This window comes from Phoca vitulina, unplaced genomic scaffold (assembly GCF_004348235.1).
Source record: "Phoca vitulina isolate PV1807 unplaced genomic scaffold, GSC_HSeal_1.0 scaffold11, whole genome shotgun sequence".
Classification (NCBI taxonomy): Eukaryota; Metazoa; Chordata; class Mammalia; order Carnivora; family Phocidae; genus Phoca; species Phoca vitulina.
This window is the reverse complement of record NW_022589714.1, coordinates 34,008,975-34,033,655: the sequence shown is the minus strand read 5'-3', so window position 1 is coordinate 34,033,655 and position 24,681 is coordinate 34,008,975. Positions and strand designations below refer to the sequence as shown.

General features: G+C 35.8%; 1 protein-coding gene across 2 annotated transcripts; it reads right to left on the bottom strand.

Annotated features, from left to right (window-relative positions):
- Nucleotides 1–456: 456 nt before the first annotated feature.
- CRISP2 (cysteine rich secretory protein 2) lies at nt 457–21,826 on the bottom strand. Of its 2 annotated transcripts, XM_032410155.1 has the most exons (10): nt 21,758–21,826; nt 20,586–20,686; nt 18,266–18,302; nt 16,366–16,436; nt 11,327–11,443; nt 10,396–10,483; nt 6,299–6,444; nt 5,780–5,877; nt 3,029–3,117; nt 457–916 (listed from the first exon to the last, which is right to left on the bottom strand). In XM_032410155.1, exons 4-10 carry the CDS (start codon nt 16,432–16,434, stop codon nt 789–791), a joined length of 735 nt encoding a protein of 244 aa, XP_032266046.1. In that variant the 5' UTR covers nt 16,435–16,436; nt 18,266–18,302; nt 20,586–20,686; nt 21,758–21,826; the 3' UTR covers nt 457–788. The 2 variants fall into 2 exon arrangements, with proteins under 2 accessions (XP_032266046.1, XP_032266047.1); XM_032410156.1 differs by lacking the exons at nt 18,266–18,302; nt 20,586–20,686; nt 21,758–21,826 and having other exon boundaries at nt 16,366–16,437.
- Nucleotides 21,827–24,681: the final 2,855 nt, after the last annotated feature.

The following is a 24,681-nucleotide window of genomic DNA, read 5'->3' as shown; positions in this document are numbered from 1 at the left end:
ATGATAAATCTCTCTGACATATCATTACTTTTTTTTTTTCTTGGAAGGCTATATTGTATATGCTGTCAGATAATGCCCTCTTTTATTTTATCAATCAAACCTATAGGGAGGAGATCAAAATATCAAAAAATAAGTAGGAACAAAGCTGATTCCTATTTTTGTTAAAATTTAATTTTATAGGCAAATATTTTGGAAATTTTGCACCACATTATCATTTATCTGGGCCAAGTCTAGCTGGGATGAATTATAAATACTAGAAAATATCACACAAGAATCATTCATGTGGTTGCTTACATAAGTTTTTTATTCTAAAAGATGATTACTTTTGTTTAAAGAGCCATGAGACAAAGGTAGCTGTCAATTTTTGAATTTATTTTTTATTCAAGTAAAAACTCATCTAGTAGGAATGACAGTGATGTTACAGTGTCTCTCTCTCTTGCTCTTTTTTTTTTGATTTGTTGTTTCAGGAAACATGTACTTCTCCCTTTTAATCCAAAGTTCTAGGGACCAAAGGTCTATGGTTCTACAACTTTCAAAATTGTCAATTTGATTCAATTTGTTAAGTTTCAAGTACCAAATTTCTATCGAAGTCCAAAGTTGTCCTCATAGACTTTGCTGCTTGTGTAAATTGCTGTATGGAAGAGATTTCTATAGATCCAGGAGAAAAAGATGAATTATGGAGTGGAACCATATTTGTAACTAACATGCCTACAATTTCCCCTGTGGTATGTGTCAATAAGATGATGCAGCTCTCTTCACTTAGTCCTGTGCAATGCACACTGGGCATCTCAGTAAATTTTGTTTTCACATAGGCAAGTAGCCTTGCACTTTTCCTTAAGCAATTCATGTCCACAGCCAGCTGTTTTCTTCAAGGAATCACAGTTACTAAGGAGATCTTCAAACTCACAACTGTTGGCTGTGACAAAAACAAGTTAATTTCTCATTATCATTTTCCTCAGTAGCAGCAAAACAATCATACATTCAAAAGTGCATGAGGCTGGTAGGACTGGACAAAACAAGTCAATATCACTTATGCAATGATGGGCTTTCCCTTTCTTGAGGGACATATCAGGTGCCTTAGTTGAGCTCACTGATTAAACTATCACTTTTTTATTTTGAACTTGGCAATATGTTTCCAAAATAAATTGGCCTATTTTTCTCCCTTAGCCAAGAAAGTTAAATAAATATAAATAAATCTCTCTACACCTGCAGAGTCTAATATGGGAACAACTAGTCACATGTAGATATTTAAATTTAAATTATTCTAAATTAGATAAAGTAAAAAATTTAGTTCCTTAATCTTACTGGCCACATTTCAAATATTCAAAGGCCACATGTGACTAGTGGTTACTTGTAAGACACATGCTGATAGAGAACATTTCCTTCATTTCATACTGTGGAATAGCACTGCTTTAGACTCCAATGCTTGTTTTCTGGAGAAAGGAATTTCTATGGGAAGATAAAGATGCAAAACAATGATAATATGCCCCCTTTCCTTCTGGTATTTCTTCTTGGATCCTCCCCAGGGGCCACAAACTCAACAAATATCAAACTAAACTTATCATACTACTCACATGGCTGACAATTCTTGGGTATGGTCTCCCTGTACCCCCTCCCACAATCTCAGAGAAATGGCTCTCCAAGATTTCCTAGGCCAAGAACTGGATCAGTTTGAATTCCTTCTTCCCTGCTTCTGACCAGCAATCAATCAGCACAGGTAACAAACACTGGTTATTCTATTTCTTGTTTTCCAACCCTGTCCAATTCTCTTCATTTATTTTGTCAGTAATGCAGTAGAAAGATTTTTTTTTTTAAACCCATGGTTTTCAATGGTTTTCTAGCTGGCTTCCATCCAATTGTTTTTCCATACTATTTTTTTTTTTTAATTCTATTATGTTATGTTAGTCACCATACAATACATCATTGGTTTTTGATGTGGTAATCCACGATCCGTTGTTTTCGTATAACACCCAGTGCTCCATGCAGTACGTGCCCTCCTTAATACCCATCACTGGGCTAACCAATCCTCCCTCCCCGCTCCCCTCTAAAACCCTGTTTGTTTCTCGGAGTCCATAGTCTCTCATGGTTCATCTCTCCCTCCAAATCCCCCTCCCCATATGTTTTTCCATACTATTGCTAGAAAGCTCTTTATAAAACACGGTTCCAACGCTGTCACTCTTTTGTTTAAAATCTTTCAATTAAGTGCTTATTGATAATAGGATAAATTACAAGCTTCTTACCAAATAGCATTCAGCAGACCTATAAATATGTAACTTTTTTTCTTCTTTAGCTGATTTATAGCTTTAATGTAATCAATATTCTGAATTATAGGTATATAATTCAGTCAGTAAGAATGCTAACTAAAGATGAATGCATTTGAAAGGTAAAAATCTCAATGAATGAGATTCATTCAACTCTATTATTCATAACAATTTTAATACAAGTATCCCAACTATAAAAATCTAAGAGTTACTTTTACTTCTATTCATTACAACATTAGAAATGATATATATGACATTTATTTTTCTCTCCTTTTGCAACAATATTTTTGTGGGTTCTGTGAGCCATCCCTATATACAGATTTGATTTTGTCATTAAAAATGTGCAGTAAACTACTATCAAATTATAGGGAAAGTAATTATTTATTAAGTTAAACACTATTCCAATTATACTATAGAAAAAAAGAAGTAGTCAGCATAATGAATTCATTAGCACAAAAGTAGTATAATAATAATTAAAAATAATACTAAAATAATACTAAAATAATAAAAATAATAATTTAAAAATACGTTGATGGAAGATCTTTCATTATCTTACATATGGTAATATTCTTTTCATTACAAATAATATGTAGGATACTAAAGTGTGTAAAATGTTTACATAAACACACACTATATTGAGTAACATCTTTGTCTTCTGCATAAAGATATTATTTGAATTGGTTACTTTAGGAGATTTCTTAACCCATAAAAAGAAAATAAAATATCAACTTTTTATTATAATAGCAAGGTGATCACTCCAAACTTACTGCATAATCCATTGTCACAGTTACCAGGGCAACTAGCACAAGGTGTTCCTTGTTGGTAAGGGGTATTCTTTTTACTCACATTATTGCCACTGAAATTTAAAATACATAATGTCAAATATTTTTCACTTTACAGTTTAGTTTATATTCCCCAAGGGCAGTATAAATTAACAAATATACATAACTACAAATGTTTTCAGTTATGTTAAAAAACTGAAAAATTACAATTCCTAGTGAGTAATTCAGGTAACATTCAAATTAAGAAAATACTTCACATATTGACCCATCTCCTTGACTATAATTCTTCAGACTGAGCAACTAAATCAGATTAAATGGAGTCTGAAGTTTTCAGAGTATATTTCAATGTGGCCACACTCTCTTCATCTCCTAGTAGACTTGATCAAATTGGTACGGCAGTACAGCCCAGTGTGCTAGCTAGAGGGAGAGTATGTTCCCTAGAGAGACAAAAGAGCTCCTGGGAGGCAGAAGGTTGCAGTTTGGAAAAGGATATTTGATGTTACAATATCATTTTATATTTGAAAGATAATAAAATACCAAGTTTCTCTAATATAATCTAGAAACAGTAAATTCTAGTATATATATATATATATATATATATATAGCTTTAATATATACATACATATATGTGTGTGTGTGTGTGTGTGTATATATATATAGTATTTTACCTTCTAGATGGAGATAGTGATACTTAAGTAGTTAGTGTGTGTGTTTCTGGGACAGGCAGAAAAAAGAAATCTGTGAGTTTCTAGAGGTATTGGAGAGATTTTTAAACTTACCAAAAAGGGAATGTTCGTTCAAAAATTTTGACAAGCATGAATATCCAGAGTGTAATCACATTATAGTAACTAACTTACAACTTGCTGATGATCATTACTTATTGGCCATTTAATTTATTTGAATTACAAGGGAATCCAAATCTCAGTAGTATCAAGTGGGCCAAGAACACAAGGCCATGTATCTGAATCTCACCTCTTCACAGAATATAACTGACCATGTGTGAGCCCCTGGAAAAATGTGAAATAGACACAAACATGTTCTGGAAGTTCTCTTACCCCTGCTTGCCCTCATTATTCACTCCAACTCTCACTTCAGATGCCTTGCTCCTGATCTTCCTCTCTTATAGCCAGCCAGTGAGTTTGGATGCATTCTCGTAGGACCTTTTAATTCTTTCTACTAAACCCTAAGAAGTGCTTGCAGGAAAATGACATTGGAGGTCATACTTCTCACCCTGGAGATCCATATGCTCAGGTTATCTACAATCTCAAAATAAATCCTATAGGAGCCTTGGTTCTAGGGGTCCCCCGGTCTCCAGTGGCAAGAAACTTCAAACATTAAAAGAAAGTAAGGTTAACAGGTAAGTTGAGATTAGATCTTCAATATATCCACAGAATTTATTGTAGGTAAATTCGAACATAATCCTTGATGAAAGAACATTTTCCTGCTACTGGTCAAGACCTTAAAGGATGGTTCATTATGGAGATTTTGTGAAAACTTCTGAAAAGCGAAGACCGAAGATGTGGTTCTTTTCTGGACTCTGAAGTACATTAAAGATCTCTTGAAAAAACGTTGAGATGCAAAAGAATGAATCATCTGTGATGGTAATAATGTAGGTGGTGTTTTAGATAAGCAGGGCAAGGAACCTGTTAGCAGGAAGAGCTGAAATCACAATCTGCCATCCCCTACTTTCCACTCCATTACCTTCCCTTGCTTAACCATCAAGCTGCCACCCTCCTGAAGTGTGAAGTTGATGAGAACTGATGATATCAAATCTAGAGAAATGCACACTGCCCAGGCTCATGGGATAGCTGTGAGCCCAAGGGAAAGGTGACTGAGAGAAAAGATGTCACTCTGTAACTGAGGGAAGAGAGTTTCAGATTTTATACTTGGATTTGAGAACCTGGTCTCTTCCCTGATAAGTTGAATGTATCTCAACTTAAAAGGCATTTCTAAAGACTTATACCTTCTGGATGGACCTAGAGGGCATTATGCTAAGTGAAATAAGTTAGATAGAGAAAGTTAGATAAAGATACAATATGATTTCACTTATACAGCGATTCTAAAAAAATAAACAAAAATAAAAAAATAAAAAGCAGAAACAGACCATAAGTACAAGAACAAAATGACGTTTGCCAGAGGGGTGGCAATGGGGGGTGGGCAAAATAGTTGAAGGGGAGTGGGAGGTACAGGTTTCCAGTTATGGAATAAATAAGTCATGGGGATAAAAAGTACAGCATAGGGACTAGAGTCAATAGTATTGTAATAGTTATAATAGCATGGGACGCCTGGGTGGCTCATGCAGTTTAGTGTCTGCATTTGGCTCAGGTCATGATCCCAGGGTCCTGGGATTGAGTCCCACATCAGGCTCCCTGCTCAGTGGGGAGCCTGCTTCTCCCTCTGCCTGCCGTTCCTCCTGCTTGTGCTTTCTGACAAATAAATAAATAAAGATCTTAAAAAAATAAAAAAATAGTTATAATAGCATTGTATGGTGACTGCTAATAGCTACACATGTGGTGAGCATAGCACAAGGTATAGACCTGTCACTATGTCATGCACATAAAACTAAGGTGACATTGTGTATGAACTACATATCAATTTTAAAAAAATGAAAAACAGGATTTATTCCTTCGCTTTACTGAAATATGACTTATATTCTAGTTTGTTTACTATACAAGAATTTTAAAATATTAATTTGTACATAGGATTATTGCATGAAACTCTAAAGTATATACTTACGCAGGACAATATTGGCAAACGTAGTAGTATTTTAGATTTTCTTGATTGGGGCAATAGGCAATTCCACATCCAACGTGGTAAGAAGAGTACCAAACGACCTACATTTCCAAAAAGGAATATATGAGAGTACATTAAAGAAGAGGGAAAATATTGAAAAAAATAGTAATAGCAAATGTAAAACTGAAAAAATGTTACTATTATAGTTTGGAGCCAAGTACCTTTTGAAAACATTTAGTTCAATTATTGAAGAAAATCACAACTTTTAAAATATTAAATCTTAAAGTACCTTCACTATTTTATCCATTTCTAAGTTTGAAAAAGTACAGAGTATGCTTCCTTACCAAGAGTTTTTCAAGTGATGGGAAAAAATGACAGCTCTAGATGAAGTACCACCCAATGCGAGGACTATTACATCTATTCAGGCTCTTACCCAAATTGAACATTGGACTTGGTCATAATTTAGAGATGCTTTCATATTAGAGCATTTGTGGTAGAAGTATTTTCATTTGTTTGTCTTACCTGGGTGTAATGTCCAACAACTGCATCAGAACTCTTAGGTCCTACACCATAGACAAAATTATGGCGCTCCTCATACCAGTTTTGGATTGCATCTGACCATGGGGCAGGGTAGCTTGACATATAGAGATTCTCACCACATTTGGTACCTAAAGAGAAATGGATCACCCTTGAGGAAGCAATAAAACATGCAATGGCAAAAGAAATCAAGTATATAAACACGAGGATGTTGCCCTTCAAACACAATGCCTATTCTGTTAATACATAATAAAAGGGCTTCTGTCCTTCTCAGCTCTAAAGATGAATAGAAGACAGATCTCTCTAGGGGGACCTGAGTAGCTTAGTGGGTTAAGTGGCTGACCCTTGATTTCAGCTCAGGTCATGATCTCGGGGTCCTGAGATCAAACTCTGCATCAGGGTTCCCACTCAGCAGGGAGTCTGCTTGAAGATTCTCTCTCTCCCCCCTCCCCCCCGACCTCTCTCTCTACCTCGGCCCTTCCTCTTGCTCACACACTCTCTGTCTAAAATAAATAAATCTAAAAAAAAATAAAGATCTGCCTAGGATGCTGAGGCTGACATCAGCATGCAAAACTTTGAATAGGTTAAGAAGACATTATTATTCAAAAATCCTCTGGAGTTTCAGAGATGCATTCTTTTTCAAGCTAAATTCTTCACATTGTAATGACTCCTATGCTCTCAGCTTTGTACTGTAAATTTGCAAAAGGCAGTGACCAACTTTTATTCTTTTTCTCTTCCTCTTGTCCACCCTCACCAGAGATTTTTTACATATTGGACCCTGTCTAAATGTTTATGATTATGATTTTGTGTGAACTTGGAAAAAGAGTTCTACAGGCAGCCTATAAGAGCCCTAATTAACAGGCAACTGACATCAGGAGGGATGGCAGATTTCAAAGCTTTTGGCTTCTCTCTTAATCACTAAATCAGAATATCATAAGGCCAAATCTTCCTCAGAGAATTAGGCAAGAAGAGCCTTGCCGAAGGTGACATCAGCAAGACGGTGGAGTAGGGAGCCTTGGACTCTCTTTCCCTTAACAAACACACTGATCCAGCAACAATTTCCAAAAAAATTGCCTTGGTGGGAAATCCAAAACTAATTGAAAGGCTCCTAGACCCTGGGAGAATATGAACCCCAACTCACTGAAGTCTGTAGTGAAACTGGGACACCCTCTTGCTAGAATGCTTACCCTCAGCACAGTGCCTGCCATATGATCAGGAAAAGGTCCCCTAGCCCCCAACTTCTCCCAGGGGAAGGAAGGAGTTGGTTCTTGTGTCCAGCATCCCAACCTTCCCTATGGAAACTCCCCAGATGGCTGGCTTCTGTCTTGGTAGTCTTGGAGCTCTGACAGTCAGGCACAGGCTAGCCATCTGTAGGAGAATGGAGATGGTGGCTTGAGCTGGTAGATACCATATCTCCTCCCCTTGGCTCAGCACAGAGCAAGCAAATGAAAAATCTTAGTTCTCAGCTTCCTCCTGGGGAAGCAAAGAATTGATCAGTGTGTCCAACGCTCCAATTTCTCCAGGGGTCCCTAAAGAACTGACTTCTGTCTTGCTTGTCTTGAAGCTCTGATGGGTTTGACACAGTTACAGTGTTACTTCCTGGGGGAGAACAGAGATGGTGGTTTGGATTGGTAGATGCCATGGCTCATCTCCCCAGCTCAGCACAGAGCAAGCAAGCAAATACCATAGCTGCCTGTTTCTCCCTGTAGTGGGAAAAAGTTGGCCTGGGCATCCAGTGCCACAAATTTTCCAGATGCTGCCCAGAGGATTGACTTCTGACTTGCCTCTCTGAAAATGTTAACAGATCTAGCATAACCAAGATGTGGAGCTCATGAGGCTAGAGATTTGGGTTCATAGTTGCCATAGCTTCCCTTCCTAGTTCAGCACAGAGTGAGCAGATAAAAAACCTGAGCTTCTAGCCTCTTCCTGAGTAGGGAAAGAGTTGGATGGAATGCCCAAAGATCTATCTCTTTCAGGAGGCTGCCTGAGGAACTGACTAGAGATCTTTTCTGATCATGATTTGATTGGACATTCTCCAAAGATGCACAAATGGCCAACAGGTATGTGAAAAGGTGCTCAATATTGCTAATCACAGGGAAATGCAAATCAAAACTACAGTGAGATATCACCTTATACCTGTCAGGATGTCTATTATGGGGAAAATAAAAAGGACAACAAGCGATGATAAGGATGTGGAGAAACTGGAATCCTGGATACTTTTGTTGGTCCTAAAAAATGGGGTAACTGCTGTGGAAAAAAGCATAGAGGTTCCTCAAAAAATTAAAGGTAGAACTACCAAATGATCCAGTAATATCACTTCTGAGTATTTATCCAAAAGAATTGAAATCAGGATTTTGAAGAGATATTAGCATTCTTTATATTCATTGCAGCACTATTCACAGTAGTCAATATATGAAAACCTAAAATCCATGGACAGAAGAATGGATGAACAAAATGACACACATATATATACAATGAATGTCATTCATCCTTAAAAAAGAAGGAAATTCTGCAGCAGTTGGTTGAGACACTATGGATGAATCTTGAAAACATGATATTAAGTGAAATAATCCAGTCACGGAAAGATAACTACTCATGATTCCATTATATGAAGTACCTAAAATAGCCAAATTCATAGAATCAAAGAATAGAACAGTGATAGATAAGGATGGGGGGAAGGAGAAATGGGGAATTACCAATCAATGGGCATAAAATTTCAGGTAAGCAAGATGAATAAGTTCTAGATGAATAAATTCTGCTATACAATGTTGTACCTAGTCAGTAATATCATACAGTACAGTTAATTATTTGTTAAGGGTGTAAGTCTCATGGAGTGTTTTTACCACAATAAAAGAAGTAACTTGTTGCCCAGGAACTTTTCTCTATCTTTTCAAGGTCTCAATTATGAGTTACATTTGGGTAGCTTGAAATATAATGTCTACCTGCTGCTTAAAGAGAGTATAAAATATTCTTGGGTATCTCTTTTAATATGGAAAAAAGAAACTAAGAATCTAATAGTAGACTTGCATCTTTAAGACCATTTGTTTTAATCTTTACTGAATGCAGTCATTCTCTTCATAATTTCATTAATAGAACAGCATCAACAATATAAGTAATAAAGTGATAAAATTAAAGGTAAAAATTCATTGCTTTCAAATTGAGCTTGCCTATATGTATATTATGGTTGATAACATAAATAAATATTTGATGTAAAGGTTTATGCATAAAACATTTTTTCTTTCATAGTATAATACTTGATAAGGATTCAAAAATTAAAAAATGAACCAACATACCCAAAGTATTTATCATGATTTTATAAATTTAAGTATTTTTAGAGCAAAAGTCACAAAATTCAGGAAAAAATCACCATAATTTAGTATCTTATGAATACAAAAGAAGAGATATGAAAACTTCAAACAGCTACACAATATCACAAAAAAGAGCAGAGGATTAGAAATAATTAAGCCTGGTTAACTTTCCAGTATATGACACACTTCAGATTGTGTCTTGGGGAAGTCATTCCTCCCCAGTCCTCATCTTCTCATCTTTAAATCTGGAGAAATAATGATACATGACCTGTTGACTCATGAGCTGGTTGAAAGACAAAATGAAGTATTGCTTCAGACGTCATTTGCATAATGTAAACAATCAACAAGCACAAAATGGTACCTATAATTCTCTCTCCTTCTACAGATACTTTAATTTTAAAAAGAACACTATAGGGGCGCCTGGATGGCTCAGTTGGTTAAGCAACCAACTCTTGATTTCAGCTCAGGTCATGATCTCAGGGTCGTGAAATCAAGCCCCGTGTAAGGTGTAAGGCTCCACACTGGACATGGAGCCTGCTTGGGATTCTCTCTCTCTCCCTCTGCCCCTCCCCCCGCCCCTTCCCCCCACCCCCCACCGCTCACACACTCTCTCTCTCTAAAAAATAAAAATAAATAAATAATAAATAAATAGAGCAGTATAAGCAACATTTATTCTCGAAGTCTTCTTATAACACCCCAGAATGTTCCATTCTATTTGATTTTTCCAATATTATTTTATTTGTTCATTTATTCAAAAAATACTCATTTACGTACTGGTTTTTCGGTCCTCTGGCACGCTGTGTTCTAAAGTGCACTTGTTTGCCCACTTTTGGGCATTTGCTGCTGCTTCTCGGTTCCATTCCTAAATGTCACAAGAAAAAAATACACTTAAAGATTCAACTCCAACAAAGCATATGGTTTATAATCTGATTGGTAGGTTGATTTGCACTACTTTAAACTTCTATATAGTATCTGATCGTTAGTGGTATGAAAAGACCTTTTTGTTAGGGGTATATATGTGTGTGTGTGTGTTTATCTGCTCCAGTGCCAATATCCACATGAAGAGAAGTTCATAAATGATGTGTCTAATGATAGAAATATCTAATATAATATCTGACAATTTATGATAGTACAGGAATCACATGTAGGATTTTTAGTAATGGGGCTACTCTAAATACTCAAGGTGTGAAGTCTTTGTATTATATTTCCTTAGTAATAAGCAGGCCTAGATTATTCCCAATTCCACTTGCAGCCCATTGCATTCAAATGGAAGATAGTCTAGTGTTTATGAACTATGCTATGGAAAGTGGGCTCGTATTTACCCACAGGACTCTTCGGCTCCTGAGTCTGAGCCTCATGTTGTCATAGAGATTACTTAAAAAGAATAAAATACATGAAAGAAAAGGACCTCCTTTATTTTAGGCTAGGGCAGATAGTGAACAAAAAGTGCAATGGCTTCACACATGGTATCTGAAGATCTGCCTTCTAATTTTGCCTTCCCGACTTAATAGCCCTGTAACCTTGACAGATTATTTAACCATTAAAAATGAAAATTAATTTCTGCATGCCCATAACACAGCTCAAATAAAATAGCAGAATAGAAGCAAAACTTTGTAAGCACAAAGTTCTTAAGAGATGCCAGTTACCAGCTCCCTGCTCTTATCACTGCTGATTCACACCATTAGCTTTTATCGCTGCCTCTTACCATCTTTAGCATGTTGCTGGCAGGTGGAGAGACTGATTTCCTTAGTTCATTGTGTTTATTTACAATCTCTTTTTGGACTTGCGTTTGAGTAGCTAGCAAAGCAGTAAAGGATGGATCCTAAAGGGAGATAAAATTAGGGTTATCTTCTTAACATTTGTTAAAATTGCATTTAAAAGTGAATAAGCGAATTCAAGGGAACAAAGATCATTTTAAGAGCATTCAGTTCAAATCAATATTAGTTGTTAAGCATTGCCAATGAACCTGAGCCAAAGCTATGACAGATAGGAAAGAAGTAATTTGAAGCTTTGAGAAGGATGAAATTCACGGCATGACAAATTAAAATCTCTGAGGCCACAGATGCCAATTTCTAGTTTCAAGGTAATTCTTAATGTGCTTTTTCTCCTTTCATGGCCCTTCCCAATCCCCTGTTATCTCTCTGGTCCATCTCCTGGTCTTCATTTATAAAATTATTTAAGAAATATATTTTGCTCTTTTGCACTGCTACATGTTTGTTAATCAGATTCTCTACTTTCTGCCCCATATGGTTTCCTGCACCTTCTCTGTGATTCTTCTAGACATATGAGTGATAATATTTTATAACCCCAAAGGCACACAACAGGAACATTAAAACATATTCATTCATATTTGATCAGGCTGCAGCAAGTAGGATGAGGGTGGGGCTCAAGATTCACCCTTGACTTTAAGGGAAATTTAACCTGATACAGTCTGTATTTAGAGAAATAATGTATTCATAATATATTTAGAGAAAGAATGTTCAGGAGTTCAAAGTTCATTCAATACGCTAGTAAAATTATTCCTATTATGGTAGATATTATGATCTATTATATTACAATCTGTATTTCTGAATGCCAAATGAGTTTTCAGCCAGTGTCAGAATTCTCTAGTCTGATAAGTTCTAGTCCTAGTAGTCTCTGGTCCTGGGATGTCTTCCTGTATGCCCAGAGTTAGAGATGGAGAAACAGCAATGACCAGAGCTCCTCACATTCAGAGATTTTCTGATCAAGAGATAGACACCATATATGGGAACCAACCCCCAATTATTGAAGAGGATGATTGATCTTGGTCTTGGGATTATTTAAAGCAAAGTAGTTTATTCAAATTAGAAGATTTGAATTCAAGAGTTGGGCTCTCACATACCAAGTTTTTGCACATGAATAAGAAAGCAAAACAAACACTAAGACTTTTAGAGGTAGATTTTTTTAATGTAAAAAATAAGTAAAACTTTATCATATAGAAATGATGAAAATTAAACATGGCGATATATGAAGCTGTGCTAATTTAAGGTTATGTTATTGTTAATTTTCTTTAAGATCACACTGAAGCACATTAAATAAAATAAATGGGAAAAGATCTCGTGGGGAGAGGACTATCATTAGCTTTTTTTTTATCATTTTTTAAAATTTTATTTTATTATGTTATGTTAATCACCATACATTACATCATTAGTATTTGATGTAGTGTTCCATGATTCATTGTTTGTGTATAACACCCAGTGCTCCATTCAATACGTGCCCTCTTTAATACCCATCAGCAGGCTAACCCATCCCCCTACCCCCTCCCCTCTAGAACCCTCAGTTTGTATCATTAGCTTTTTAAATCACAGACCAGTGTGTCCATAAAAAAATAATTCAAGCATGACATGTAATTTTAACTTTTTGGTGGTCACATTAAAAAAGTAAAAGAATCCAGTGATATTAATTTATTTTATAATTTTTTAAATGTTATTTCATCATGATAAGTATACTCGTTAATCCCCATCACCTACTTCCCCCATCCCCTCATCTACCCCCCTCTGGTAACCATCTATTTGTTCTGTATAATTAATAGTCTGTTTTTTGGTTTTTCTCTCTCTCTCTCTTTTTTTCCTTTTCTCATTTGTTTTGTTTCTTAAATTGCCCTTATAAGTGAGATCATATGCTATTTGTCTTTCTCTGACTGACTTATTTTGCTTAGCATTATATTCTCTAGCTCTATCCATGTTGTTGCAAATGACAAGATTTCACTCGTTTTTATGGTTGAATAATATTTCATTATATATATATATACACACATTATATACATTATATATATACATTATTCTATCTATCTATCATTTATCTATCATCTATCATCTATCTATCTATCTATCATCTATCATCTATCTATATCACATCTTCTTTATCCATTCATCTATCAGGGGACATGTGGGCTGCTTCCATAGTTTGGTTATTGTAAATAATGCTGCAATAAACATAGGGGTGCATATATCTTTTCTAATTAGTGTTTTCATATACTTTGTGTAAATACCTGGTAGTGAAATTACTGGATCATATGGTAATTCTATTTTTAATTTTTTTGGGAAACCTCCATACTGTTTTCCATAGTGGCTGCTCCAGTTTGCATTTCCACCAACAGTGCACAATGGTTTCTTTTTCTCTACATCCTTGCCAATAAGTTGTTTTTTGTATTGTTGATTTTAGCCATTTTGACAGGTGTAAGGTGGCATCTCATTGCAGTTTTGATTTGTATTTCCCTGATGATGAGTGCGACTGAGCATCTTTTCATGGGTCCATTGGCCATCTGTAGGTCTTCTTTGGAGAACGTCTGTTCATGTCTTCTGTCCATTTCTAATTGGATTATTTTTGTGTTTCTGTTGAGTTGTTTCAGTCCTTTACATATTTTGGATATTTGCCCTTTATCAGATATGTCATATGCAAATATCTTTGCCCATTCAGGACATTGCCTTTTAGTGTTGATTGTTTCTTTGGCTGTGTGGAAGCTTTTTATTCTGTTGTAGTCACAATAGTTTATTTTTGCTCTTATTTCCCTTTCCTCAACAGACAGATCTAGAAAAATGTTCCTACAGCTGATGTCAGAGACATTACCTCCTGTGTTCTCTCCTAGGATTCTTATGGTTTCAGGTCTCACATTTAGGTCTTTAATCCATTTTGAGTTTACTTTTGTGTATGGTACAAGAAAGTGGTCCAGTTTCATTCTTTTACATGTGGCTGCAATGTGTTTTCCTAACACCATTTGTCGAAGAGACTGTCCTTTTCCCATTGCATATTCATTCCTCCTCTGCTGAAGATTAATTGACCATATAATTGTGGATTTATTTCTGGGTTTTCTGTTCTATTCTACTGATCTATGTGTCTGTTTTTATGCCAGTACCATACTGCTTTCATTACTATAGCTTTGCAATGTAACTTGTTATGTAATGAATTGTGATACCTCCAGTTTTGCTTCTCTTTTCTTTTTCATTTTTTTTTTCAAGACTGCTTTGGTTATTTGAGGTCTTTGGTGGTTCCAAACAAATTTTAAGATGCTTTGTTCTAGTTCTGTGAAAAATGCTGTTGGTATTTTGATAGGGATTGCATGAAATCTGTAGATTGCTTTGGGTAGTATAGACATTTGTTCTTTCAACCCATGAGAATGTCTTTCCATTTCTTGGCATCATCATGAACTTCTTTTATTCTGTTTTATGGTTTTTAGAGTACTGGCCTTTCACCTCTTTGGTTAAGTTTATTCCTAGATATTTTCCTGTTTTGGGTGCAATTATAAATGGAATTCTTTTCTTATTTTCACTTCCTGCTGCTTCATTATTAACATATAGGAATGCAACAGATTTCTGTGCATTGATTTTGCACCCTATGACTACTAAATTTATGTATCAGTTCTCATAGTGTTTTGGTAGAGTCTTTAGGGTTTTCTATACAGAGTATCATGTCATGTGCAAGTAGGGAGAGTTTTACTTCTTCCTTACCAATTTGTATGCCTTTTATTTCTTTATGTGTTCTAACTGCTGTGGCTAGGACTTCTAGGACTCTGTTGAGTAAGTGTGGTGAGAGTGGACATCCTTGTCTTGTTCCTGACCTAAGGGGGAAAGCTCTCACTTTTTCACCATTGAGTATGATGTTGGCTGTGAGTTTTTCACATAAGGCCTTTATTATGTTGAGGTCTGTTCCCTCTAGACCTACTTTGCAGAGGCTTTTTATGATGAATGGATATTGTACTTTGTCAAATGCTTTTTCTGTATCTATTGAAATGATTGTATGGTTTTTATCCTTTCTCTTATTCATGTGACATATTGCATTGATTGTTTCACAAATATTGATCCACTGTTGCATTCTGGGAATAAATCCTACTTGATCATGATGTTTGATTTTTAAAATGTATTGACATTATTTTAAGTAATAAATTTTACTTTTAATGGGTTGACTAATAATCTACAAAAATAATATGTCTACATCCTAATCCCCAATTTCTGCCAATGTGACCTTCTCTGGATATAGTTAAGGATTTCAATATTAAATCATCCTAGATTATCCAAGTAGGACCTAAATCCAATGACAAGTATCCTTATAAAAGACACAGAGAGGAGAAGGTGATGTGCAAAGGGAGGCAGAGAATAGGTGATGTAGCCACAAGCCTACTTATCACAGTGATTTGTCAAAGCCACCGTAAGCTAAAAGACATGGAACACATTCCCTCCTAGATCCTCCAGAGGGAGTGTGGCCTTGTTGACACCTAGATTTTAGGCTTCTGGCCACCAGAACTGTGATAGAATAAATTTCTGTTGTTCTAAGTCACCCAACTTGCATTCATTTCTTACAACAGCCTTGAGAACCTAATACATTATTTAATTATTTATCCAAAATATCATTTCATCATGTATTGAATATCTAAGTTATTAATGACATATTTTCTTCTTCTTCTTCTTCTTCTTTTTTTTTTTTGTACTAAATCTTTGAAATCTAGTGTGTGTTTTACACTTACAGTATATTTTGTCCTGGATAAGCCGCATTGTATAAGTGTTCAATAGCCACATGTGACTAGTGGCTACTGGAGAGCTCAGCCTTAGACTGCCATCTAGATAATTGTGTTAAGTGATCTCTTTGCTTAAGTTTATTCCTAGATATTTTCCTTTGTGATGTACTTTGTGATGTACCAGACACTCTTCCCCTTCTACTCTCAAAGGACCTAACCATCCCACAAAGTTGCCTGGATAGCTTTAGAAAGGTTTTCCAATTTAACTTTACCTTTCCTTCTGTGGGTATAGATGGAAGCAGCACAGCAGCCAGAAACACCACTAGTGGGAATAATGCCATTTCTGGGAAATAAGTCAAAGAGAACAAAGGTCTGCATTAAAACATGTAGTACACGGACCTCAGACTATGAGGAAAAGCCAATGTAGTGATCTTGGTTAGTTTAAAGGCACTGTAATTCCCACATTCATAAAAAATGTGGCAAGAGGAGATTGTTATTTGGTGTCAGTAGAATCATAGTGGAACCAATTTTGTCACTGATAGGGACAATAAAAAATAAAATGAAACACTTGACTGATGCTCTTAAAGTATACATCTAAAGGCTAGGGACATGTCATCATATTTCTAATCAGCTCTATTGCTTCTAAGTTCATTAAAATGTAGAAAAAATAGATTTCTTCAGAGTTAATTATGGTACTGCATTGATTATTCATCCCAATTTTGGGGAAAAGGTTATTTTCAGTATACACTATCTCTTGTTTTGCTCTGCTCTATAAATAGTAGAACTGTTTGTTCTTTTATTTACACATGGTTCTAATCAAGATTCCAAGGTTATGTTTACACAGAAATAAATGTACAGGGGAGCTTGGATGGCTCAGTCGGTTAAGCGTCCAACTCTTGATTTTAGCTTGGGTCATGGTCTCAGGGTCATGAGATTGAGCCCCACGTGGGGCTCTGTGCTCAGCGTGGAACCTGCTTGTCTCTCTACCTCCCCCTCTGCCATTCTGCCCCACGGGTGCATGTTCATATGCATTCTCTCTCTAGTGGTTATTTCCCTGGCAGAGGTATTAAAAGTTATTTTGATTTTATTACTTATGCTTGTCTATATCTCAAATTTCCCAGTATAAAAAAATAAAATACAAGTAATATATTGAAAATCAAGCCTGTTCAAATTTGCTGAATCTATGATTTGGTACAAAAGTTGTTTAATATTCTCACTAACTTCTAAAAGACATGGTGTTGTCCTTTCTCAACGTGTCAAAAAAATTCTTGGTCATTTAGATGAAGCAACAAGCCCACTAAGTTTAAAAAAAACACTCATCTTCTGGCCATTAGTCATATAAATTACTCACTCTGTAAACTAAAGGGATGTTGCATTGATTTGTTTTCTTTGTGTGATATTGGTACTCTGAAATTCTTGAAAAGAAAGAATATTCGAAACAATTTATCTGTGGTACTTCTTAGGCCTTATTGATTTGTAAATAGTACACGATAATTGTTCCATGGATTCCCTTTATCCTCAATAATGTGCTCATAAAAGGGAGAAGATTGAACATTTATTGACCATGTAATGCAAAATTTGCTGTCTAATTTCATCATCATACTTTGGTGGGTATGACTATATTTTACAGCTGAAGAAATTGAGCGTTAGAACAGTTAATTTACCTATGCCAATGGTAAGTTCTTAAGTAACTTCAGAAATTAGCCTCCCACCAAGTATAACATGAAAGTCAAAGCACACTGAAAAGAACATAGTTTCATCTGAGAAAAGCAATCATTTTGGAGTACACTGGAGGCATTCTTATCCTCATTTTAACAATCCCTGTATTAATACATAATCATAGATATTCATAGTAAAAATCATCAATAATATATACAATTTGTCATTCTTTTACATTTCTTCTAGTAAAGATAGTTCTAGAATAATTGTTTCAAAGTCATAAACCTGAGAATTAATTATATTATCTATTTTAAGATGAAATCTAAAGAATTAATTTAAGTTTCAACTTGATAAAGTGAGTAAAGAGTAAAATTAACTTGATTCTCTTAATAAAAATGTATCCATAACGTTTGGAAAATCATGGATAAATGTATTGAATATACAATTTTACCATTGGCAAAACAAAAATGATTGACAAAGTGTTCAAATTAAAATAAATGAGTTATCACTTACTGTTGGTTCTCAGAGCAGGAGGAAGTATTTGCTTTATCTGTAGAAAGAAGGAAGGTAGAGAAGAGGTTAGAGCACAATATATATCTATTCTGTTTTAGCAAATTCTGCTTGTATAAGTAGATCTAAGTCAATAAATTTCTGAAACAGAATTTTCCACACCAGTATCTTCAAATTTCATTGCTAGTAGTCTGACATGTCTTTTGACATTATTTGGTTTCCATATAACGTTTTTTTAAAAGTTTTTAAAAAGACAAACTTCATTGAGATCTAATTTACATACCATACAATTCACTCATTTAAAGTGCACAATTCAATAGTTTTTGCATATTACATTAATTGTTACAAACTGCCTTTTTTATGAAAGTAGATCATGTTTATTCAATCACTGTATTAAAACACAAGCAAAAGAGCAATCAATAATTTTAGCACATACTATGAAAAGAATTTGAAATTGTGATGTCAAAGTGGCAATAGATTTCATCAGTTACCTTCAGTCATTCTTCACATTTATTTTTACATTTAACTTAGTCTCAATTCTACCATTTACTTTTTTCACAACACTAGCAGGTTCCTTTTTATCCTTTAGAAAAGCATTTCCAAAGACTGGTACATATACCACGTTTTTCTTTTTTTAACTTTTTATTTAAATTAAATTTAATTAAATATACTGTATTATAGTTTCAGAGGTAGAATTTCGTGATTCATCAGTTGCATATAACACCCAGTGTTCATTCCATCACGTGCCCTCCTTAATGTCCATCACCCAGTTATGCCATCCCCTCACCCATCTCCCCTCCAGCAACCCTCAGTTTGTTTCCTATACTTAAGAGTCTCTTACGGTTTCCCTCCCTCTCTGTTTTTATCTTATTTTATTTTTCCTTCCCTTCCCCTATGTTCATCTGATTTTTTTTCCCTTAAATTCCACATAGGAATGAAATTATATGATATTTGTCTTTCTCTGACTGACTTATTTTGCTTAGCATAATATCCTCTACTTCCATCCATGTCGTTGCAAATGGCAAGATTTCATTCTTTTTGATGGCTGAGTAATTCTCTCTCTCTCTCTCTCTCTCTCTATATATATATATATACACACACACACATCACATCTTTATCCATTAATCTGTCGATCAACATCCATATTTTAGCTATTGAGGACATTGCTGCTATATATATTGGGGCACATGTGCCCTTTTGAATCATTATGTTTGTAGCCTTTGGATAAATACCTAATAGTGCAATTGCTGGGTCACAGGGTAGCTCTCTTTTTAACTTTTTGAGGAACCTCCATACTGTTTTCCAGAGTGGCTGCACCAGTTTGTATTTCCACCAACAGTGTGAAAGTGTTCCCCTTTCTCCCTATCCTTGCCAACATCTGCTGTTTCCTGAGTTGTTCATTCTAGCCATTCTGACCTGTGTGAGGTGGTATCTCTTTAACATGAGTTAATACAGCATGTTTTCCCTCCCTAACCAGCCCTCCCCCCTTCCCAAGCACATTAAAATCTGGGTACTGCTTTTTTGGCTTAGTATTTTTTTAATAACCACTGAAGACTGGTTAATCACTGTGAAGGAAACCAGGATCCTACCTTACAGCTGAATTCTTATGGCTCAGCTTTCTTTTACTTTCCACTTATCAACTTTCTATGACTTATTGCTCAAGAGCATAATCTTTGGAAACCATCAGTTCTGGGAAATCCTGAGCTTCAATTTTCTCTTCTGTAAAATGTGGATTATCATATCAAGAACTTTGCTTTGATATACATAAACATATACATATACATAAAGCCCCTAATACAATGCCTGACAAATAATAATAAATGGAAATTATTCATTTTTTTACTATAATCCTTTACAATGTGTGGTAGTTTACTGAGTTCATAAGATCTTTCCATGAATGCATGTTGTTTGATTTTAAATTGCTAATTTTAGAAGGGTTAAGACCTGTTTTTACTTCCGGGTATCATAGGAAAAAATATCAGCATAATCTAATCAGAGATTCAAATGTTCAAGGCCCACTTCTACTGGAAATCTTCTGGCTAACTTTTAAGAAAATGATTTAACATCTGGGCTGTTGTATCCTTACCAGCTCAGTGACAAACATACACATAAGCCTGATAATTCTGTATAGCTCAGTCATTCAATGGGATTGCATTAGATGACCCACAATTCCATAATTCAATAGACCAAGATGCCACATATTCCTCCCTACCCTCATTCACCCAACCTATAATCATCTTTGTTTCATCAGTGAAAGCAATGACAAAACCCACATTCATACATAGTTGGAAAGTCTGCTGCCATTTTTTTCCTTGCTACTTACTAATGGAAAAGTACTGTGCCCTTTCTTGCAGGTTTTTTAAGACTGAGATGACATAGTTCTAAGGTGTCTGTAGGAAGATCATGGTGTTCCGTTTCATAATCCTAGAACAAGGAAAAAGATAATATTTAAAATAAAGATGGGAAGAATAAATAGACAGTATCAATAATCTCTGTCACAAACTTAACTGTGTTTTAGTATTACCACAATATTTTCCTGTATTTATTGATCTCACACATTAAGACCATAATATCCTTCTGAGATCAGATTATGTTTTGATATCTTGATATTTCCTTCAAATAATAAAGAAGTGGGCTTTTTAAAGAAGTTCCCTTGACTTCCTTAGAATATCACAGCATATTTTCCAGACTCCCCAATCCCAAATCCTTATACCACTCTTTTTTTTTTAATTTTTAAAGATTTTATTTATTTTTTTATTTATTTGAGAAGGAGAGAAAATGGGGAGAGAGCACGATGAGGGTAGGGGAAAGAACAGAGGGAGAAGGACAAGCAGACTCCCAGCACTGAGCATGAAGCCCACACCGGCTCCATCCCACAACCTTGAGTTCATGACCTGAGCAAAACCAAGAATCCCCACTTAGGGGACTGAGCCCACCCAGGTGCCCCCCGTATATATACACTCTTTAGAAGATAATTTCTATAAGTAGTCACCCACATAGTAAGCATTTACTCCATGGATTTGGGGTCACACCTATATGTCTTCACGTCTTTTCCTGGAAGCCAGTAGATGACATATAGTCCAGAAGAGTCAACAGCTATAAGTCTAATTGGTTGCAATACACAGTTTCTAATAACACAAGAAAGTAACCAAAGTTCTTAATTTGACTTCATGAAGTCCTCATTTACAAATGACTTCAGGCTTCTGCTATGAATCAGAGCATTTCATGTAAATCTAACGATTAATCTTTTAAGACAGAGTTTCAATAAGATAAACATCGACGAGAGGCACGTTGAAAGACTTTGGCGGATCGGAAATAATCCACAAAACTGAAAGCTGTCCATCCGCGCTGAACCAGCCCCCCGATGTGCCCACCAGAGTGTCAGAAGAGGCACGGAGGACTAAAGACCCCTCACCTCACAGATCTTTCTCTATCACCTTCACCCCACCTCCCAGGCCCTGGTCATTTCCTTTCCCAGACTGCTCCAATTCTTACCCTGGCTCCAGAGCCCAGATCTTCCTACAGCGGGGACGGAGCCAGAGACTGGCTGCTGCCGGCTGCTTGGACAGTGAGAGTAAAATACCCATCCAAGCAGGTGTGAGCGACGAGCGACGACACGCGGCTTTGTGCCTTCAGCGCAGTCGTCAGCTTACTGAATTCCCACGACTGCCTCATCTCCCTGTGACGCCGCGCTGACAAAATCCTACACATCTTCCCTTGAGGAAAGGAAATGTCTGCTCACACACTTGAACAGTAGGAAGAAGATGGAGATAATACTAGGATTCGAAATGCACAGGGGGTGGTTGAAAAAGGAGGCGTTCCTTTTCAGATAAGAATTCCTGAATTAACACAGGTCGGAATTTAAAGAGCGGATTGGTAAAGTCCACAGATAATTAAGTGCGCAAGGCAATGCTAGTTAGTGCCAAAAGTGCATTCAAGGTTACATAAAGTTGGCATTTTGTAGTTTTGCTCATAAAGAAGTGGGCTTTTTAAAGAAGTTCACTTGACTTCCTTAGAATATCACAGCATATTTTCCAGACTCCCAAATCCCAAATCCTTACGCCACTTTTTTTTTAATTTTTAAAGATTGACGTTCTTGCCCCTCTTCCCTTCCAAATTTTGTGGTTTTGTGGTTAAGAAATTCAATAAGAGTAACAAGAGCAGGTCTTAAGAAAATGCCCAGAATTCCTGATCCAAGGCTGGTGACTTCAAGGTCAGCGGGTACATCTGGCGTTGGTTGAAGATGTAGTGCCTGTCTTCACAGAGGGCAGATGAGTAATAGATGCATTTCCTCCTATGCTTAGTTGTCCTCAAGATTTAAAGGAATGAATTAATTCATCACATAGAAGACAGGTTTGGTCAAAAGATGACGAACCAAGGATCAACAAACACCCATCACACATTAACTCTCTCTACCCCATGCAAAGAGGCTTGGATTTTTCATTCCAACATTTGAGACTCACCTATGCACAATTGTTAACTCTAACAAACACTGTCTCCTAGTACTGAGTGTCATTTTCCCCTGGCAATGTTAAAATTCCAAGAGACCAATGCACAGATATTATTTTAGTTCTTTTTTACTGCTATTTCAGTTCAAATACCACTGACTAAAAAAAAAATTGGAATTTAGAAGTCCTCCTAGCCTGCTTTACTCTTATGGTTCCATTCAATCAAGTTAACTTCTGACAGTTTGCCTTTCTGAAAGTTTACAAAATCCATCCCCGGATCTGTCTTTCTCAATGCTATATTCATGTTTTCACTGTATCTTCCTTAGATTATTAATTTAATATTTCAAATACTTATATCCACAAAATTGCTACTCACTTATTTATAAATAGAATTGCTTCATACATTATTTTTTTATTAGTGCAACACAATCATCATCCTGTAGCAGTCTATAATTTACTATGAATATCCCATTTTTCATTCTGGGAGACACCATACCTATAATTATTACTTGTTTCCATAGATGATGTCAGAATGAGAACAACTTGGGTGTTGTAGTGGTAGATATTGTGAGTAAATATATATTTGAGAAGTGGGCTATATCTCTTTTGATTATTGCTATATGTCAAAAGCCTAGCATGATCCGAATTACTTAGGTAATAGTTTATAAATATTTGTTGAGAGAATAAATATTGACTTGGCCTAGATTCTTAGGGAATGTAGAGAAAAACAAACATCTTTTTCCTCTAAGACTTATAGTACTGGAGGAAAAATGCACACATACGATCATTACCAGGTAGTGTAGTTTAGTGCTAAGTAGTTGGAACAGGAAATATCAGTAACTGGGAATTCTGAGTTAATATTATCTGGGTAAAAATTAGAATTTTAACATTGCCAGGGGAAAATGACATTTGAATTCCTTTGAAAAATGTATATGACTTGATCAGAAAAAAAAGTTTTGAACACTTGTTTGGAAGGGCAGAAACAGACAAATCAATGTATCACAAGGTGTATGTAAGTCAGTATGATAGGCTGTTTAAAATGTTGGGATAATTTTATATAGAAGTCTAAGGAGACTTGCTTCTTTGTATAACATGGGAAAATAATTTCATTGATGTTTAGATAATTGGGAAATTTTATGATCAAATATTATTTAATAAAAGCTACCAAATGGAATATTACTTAGCCATAAGAACAAGTGCAAAAGAAAAAAAAGAGAGAGAGAGAGAGCGGGAGGCAAACCAGGAAATGGACTCTTAACTATAGAGAACAAACGGATGTTACCAGAGGGGAGGTGAGTTAGGGGGAGGTATGAAACAGGAGACTGGGATGAAGGATTGCTCTTGTTGTGATGAGCACTGGGTGTTGTATGTAGGTGTTGAATCACTATATTGTACACCTGAAGCTAATATTACAGTGTATGTTAACTAACTGAAACTTAAATAAAAACTTAAAAAAACTCCACCCAATAATACTGTGCAGGGTGATTTGCAGAGTGGAGAAATTGGTGACAGAAAAAATAAGAATGTGGTGACAATTTCCCATATTAATTTTAGAACAGTAGAAATAGAACAAAAGTTGGGATTTGAAGAGATTTAGAAGACAGTGTTGATGATGAAGTTGGTATGGAGGGCAAATCCAGAATAGAAGAGAGCTTGTAGGTTTTGAGTCACTTGAAAGCACATCTCCACTATTGAAAGGAACAGTGCAGGTTTCTAAATATTCATGTAAAATCAAAAGTTAGCAATGTGCTGAGCTCAAAGGTGCAGTGTTGAAAATGCCTGAGAGCTAGGGGCTAGTGTCTTGCATGAATTCTGCAGAGAAATCCACTCTAATTCTTACCCTGCTCCTTTATATATAAGATGCTCCCCTCCCCCTCCACCCATAAACAAGTGACCTTACTAAACTTACTAGTTCTTATAGGTTTTTTCGTAGATTCCTTTGGATTTTCTACAAATATTTTAATTTGTAAA

Bases quoted from the DNA above. Each gene is read 5' to 3' on its own strand.
- CRISP2 (XM_032410155.1), bottom strand. From the start codon at position 16,434: ATGGCATTATTCCCACTAGTGGTGTTTCTGGCTGCTGTGCTGCTTCCA. The intron at 11,444-16,365 runs GTAAAGTTAAAT...ATCTCCCTTTAG, and splicing joins CTATACCCACAGAAGGAAAG to GATCCATCCTTTACTGCTTT. The intron at 10,484-11,326 runs GTAAGAGGCAGC...TGTGACATTTAG, and splicing joins CCAGCAACATGCTAAAGATG to GAATGGAACCGAGAAGCAGC.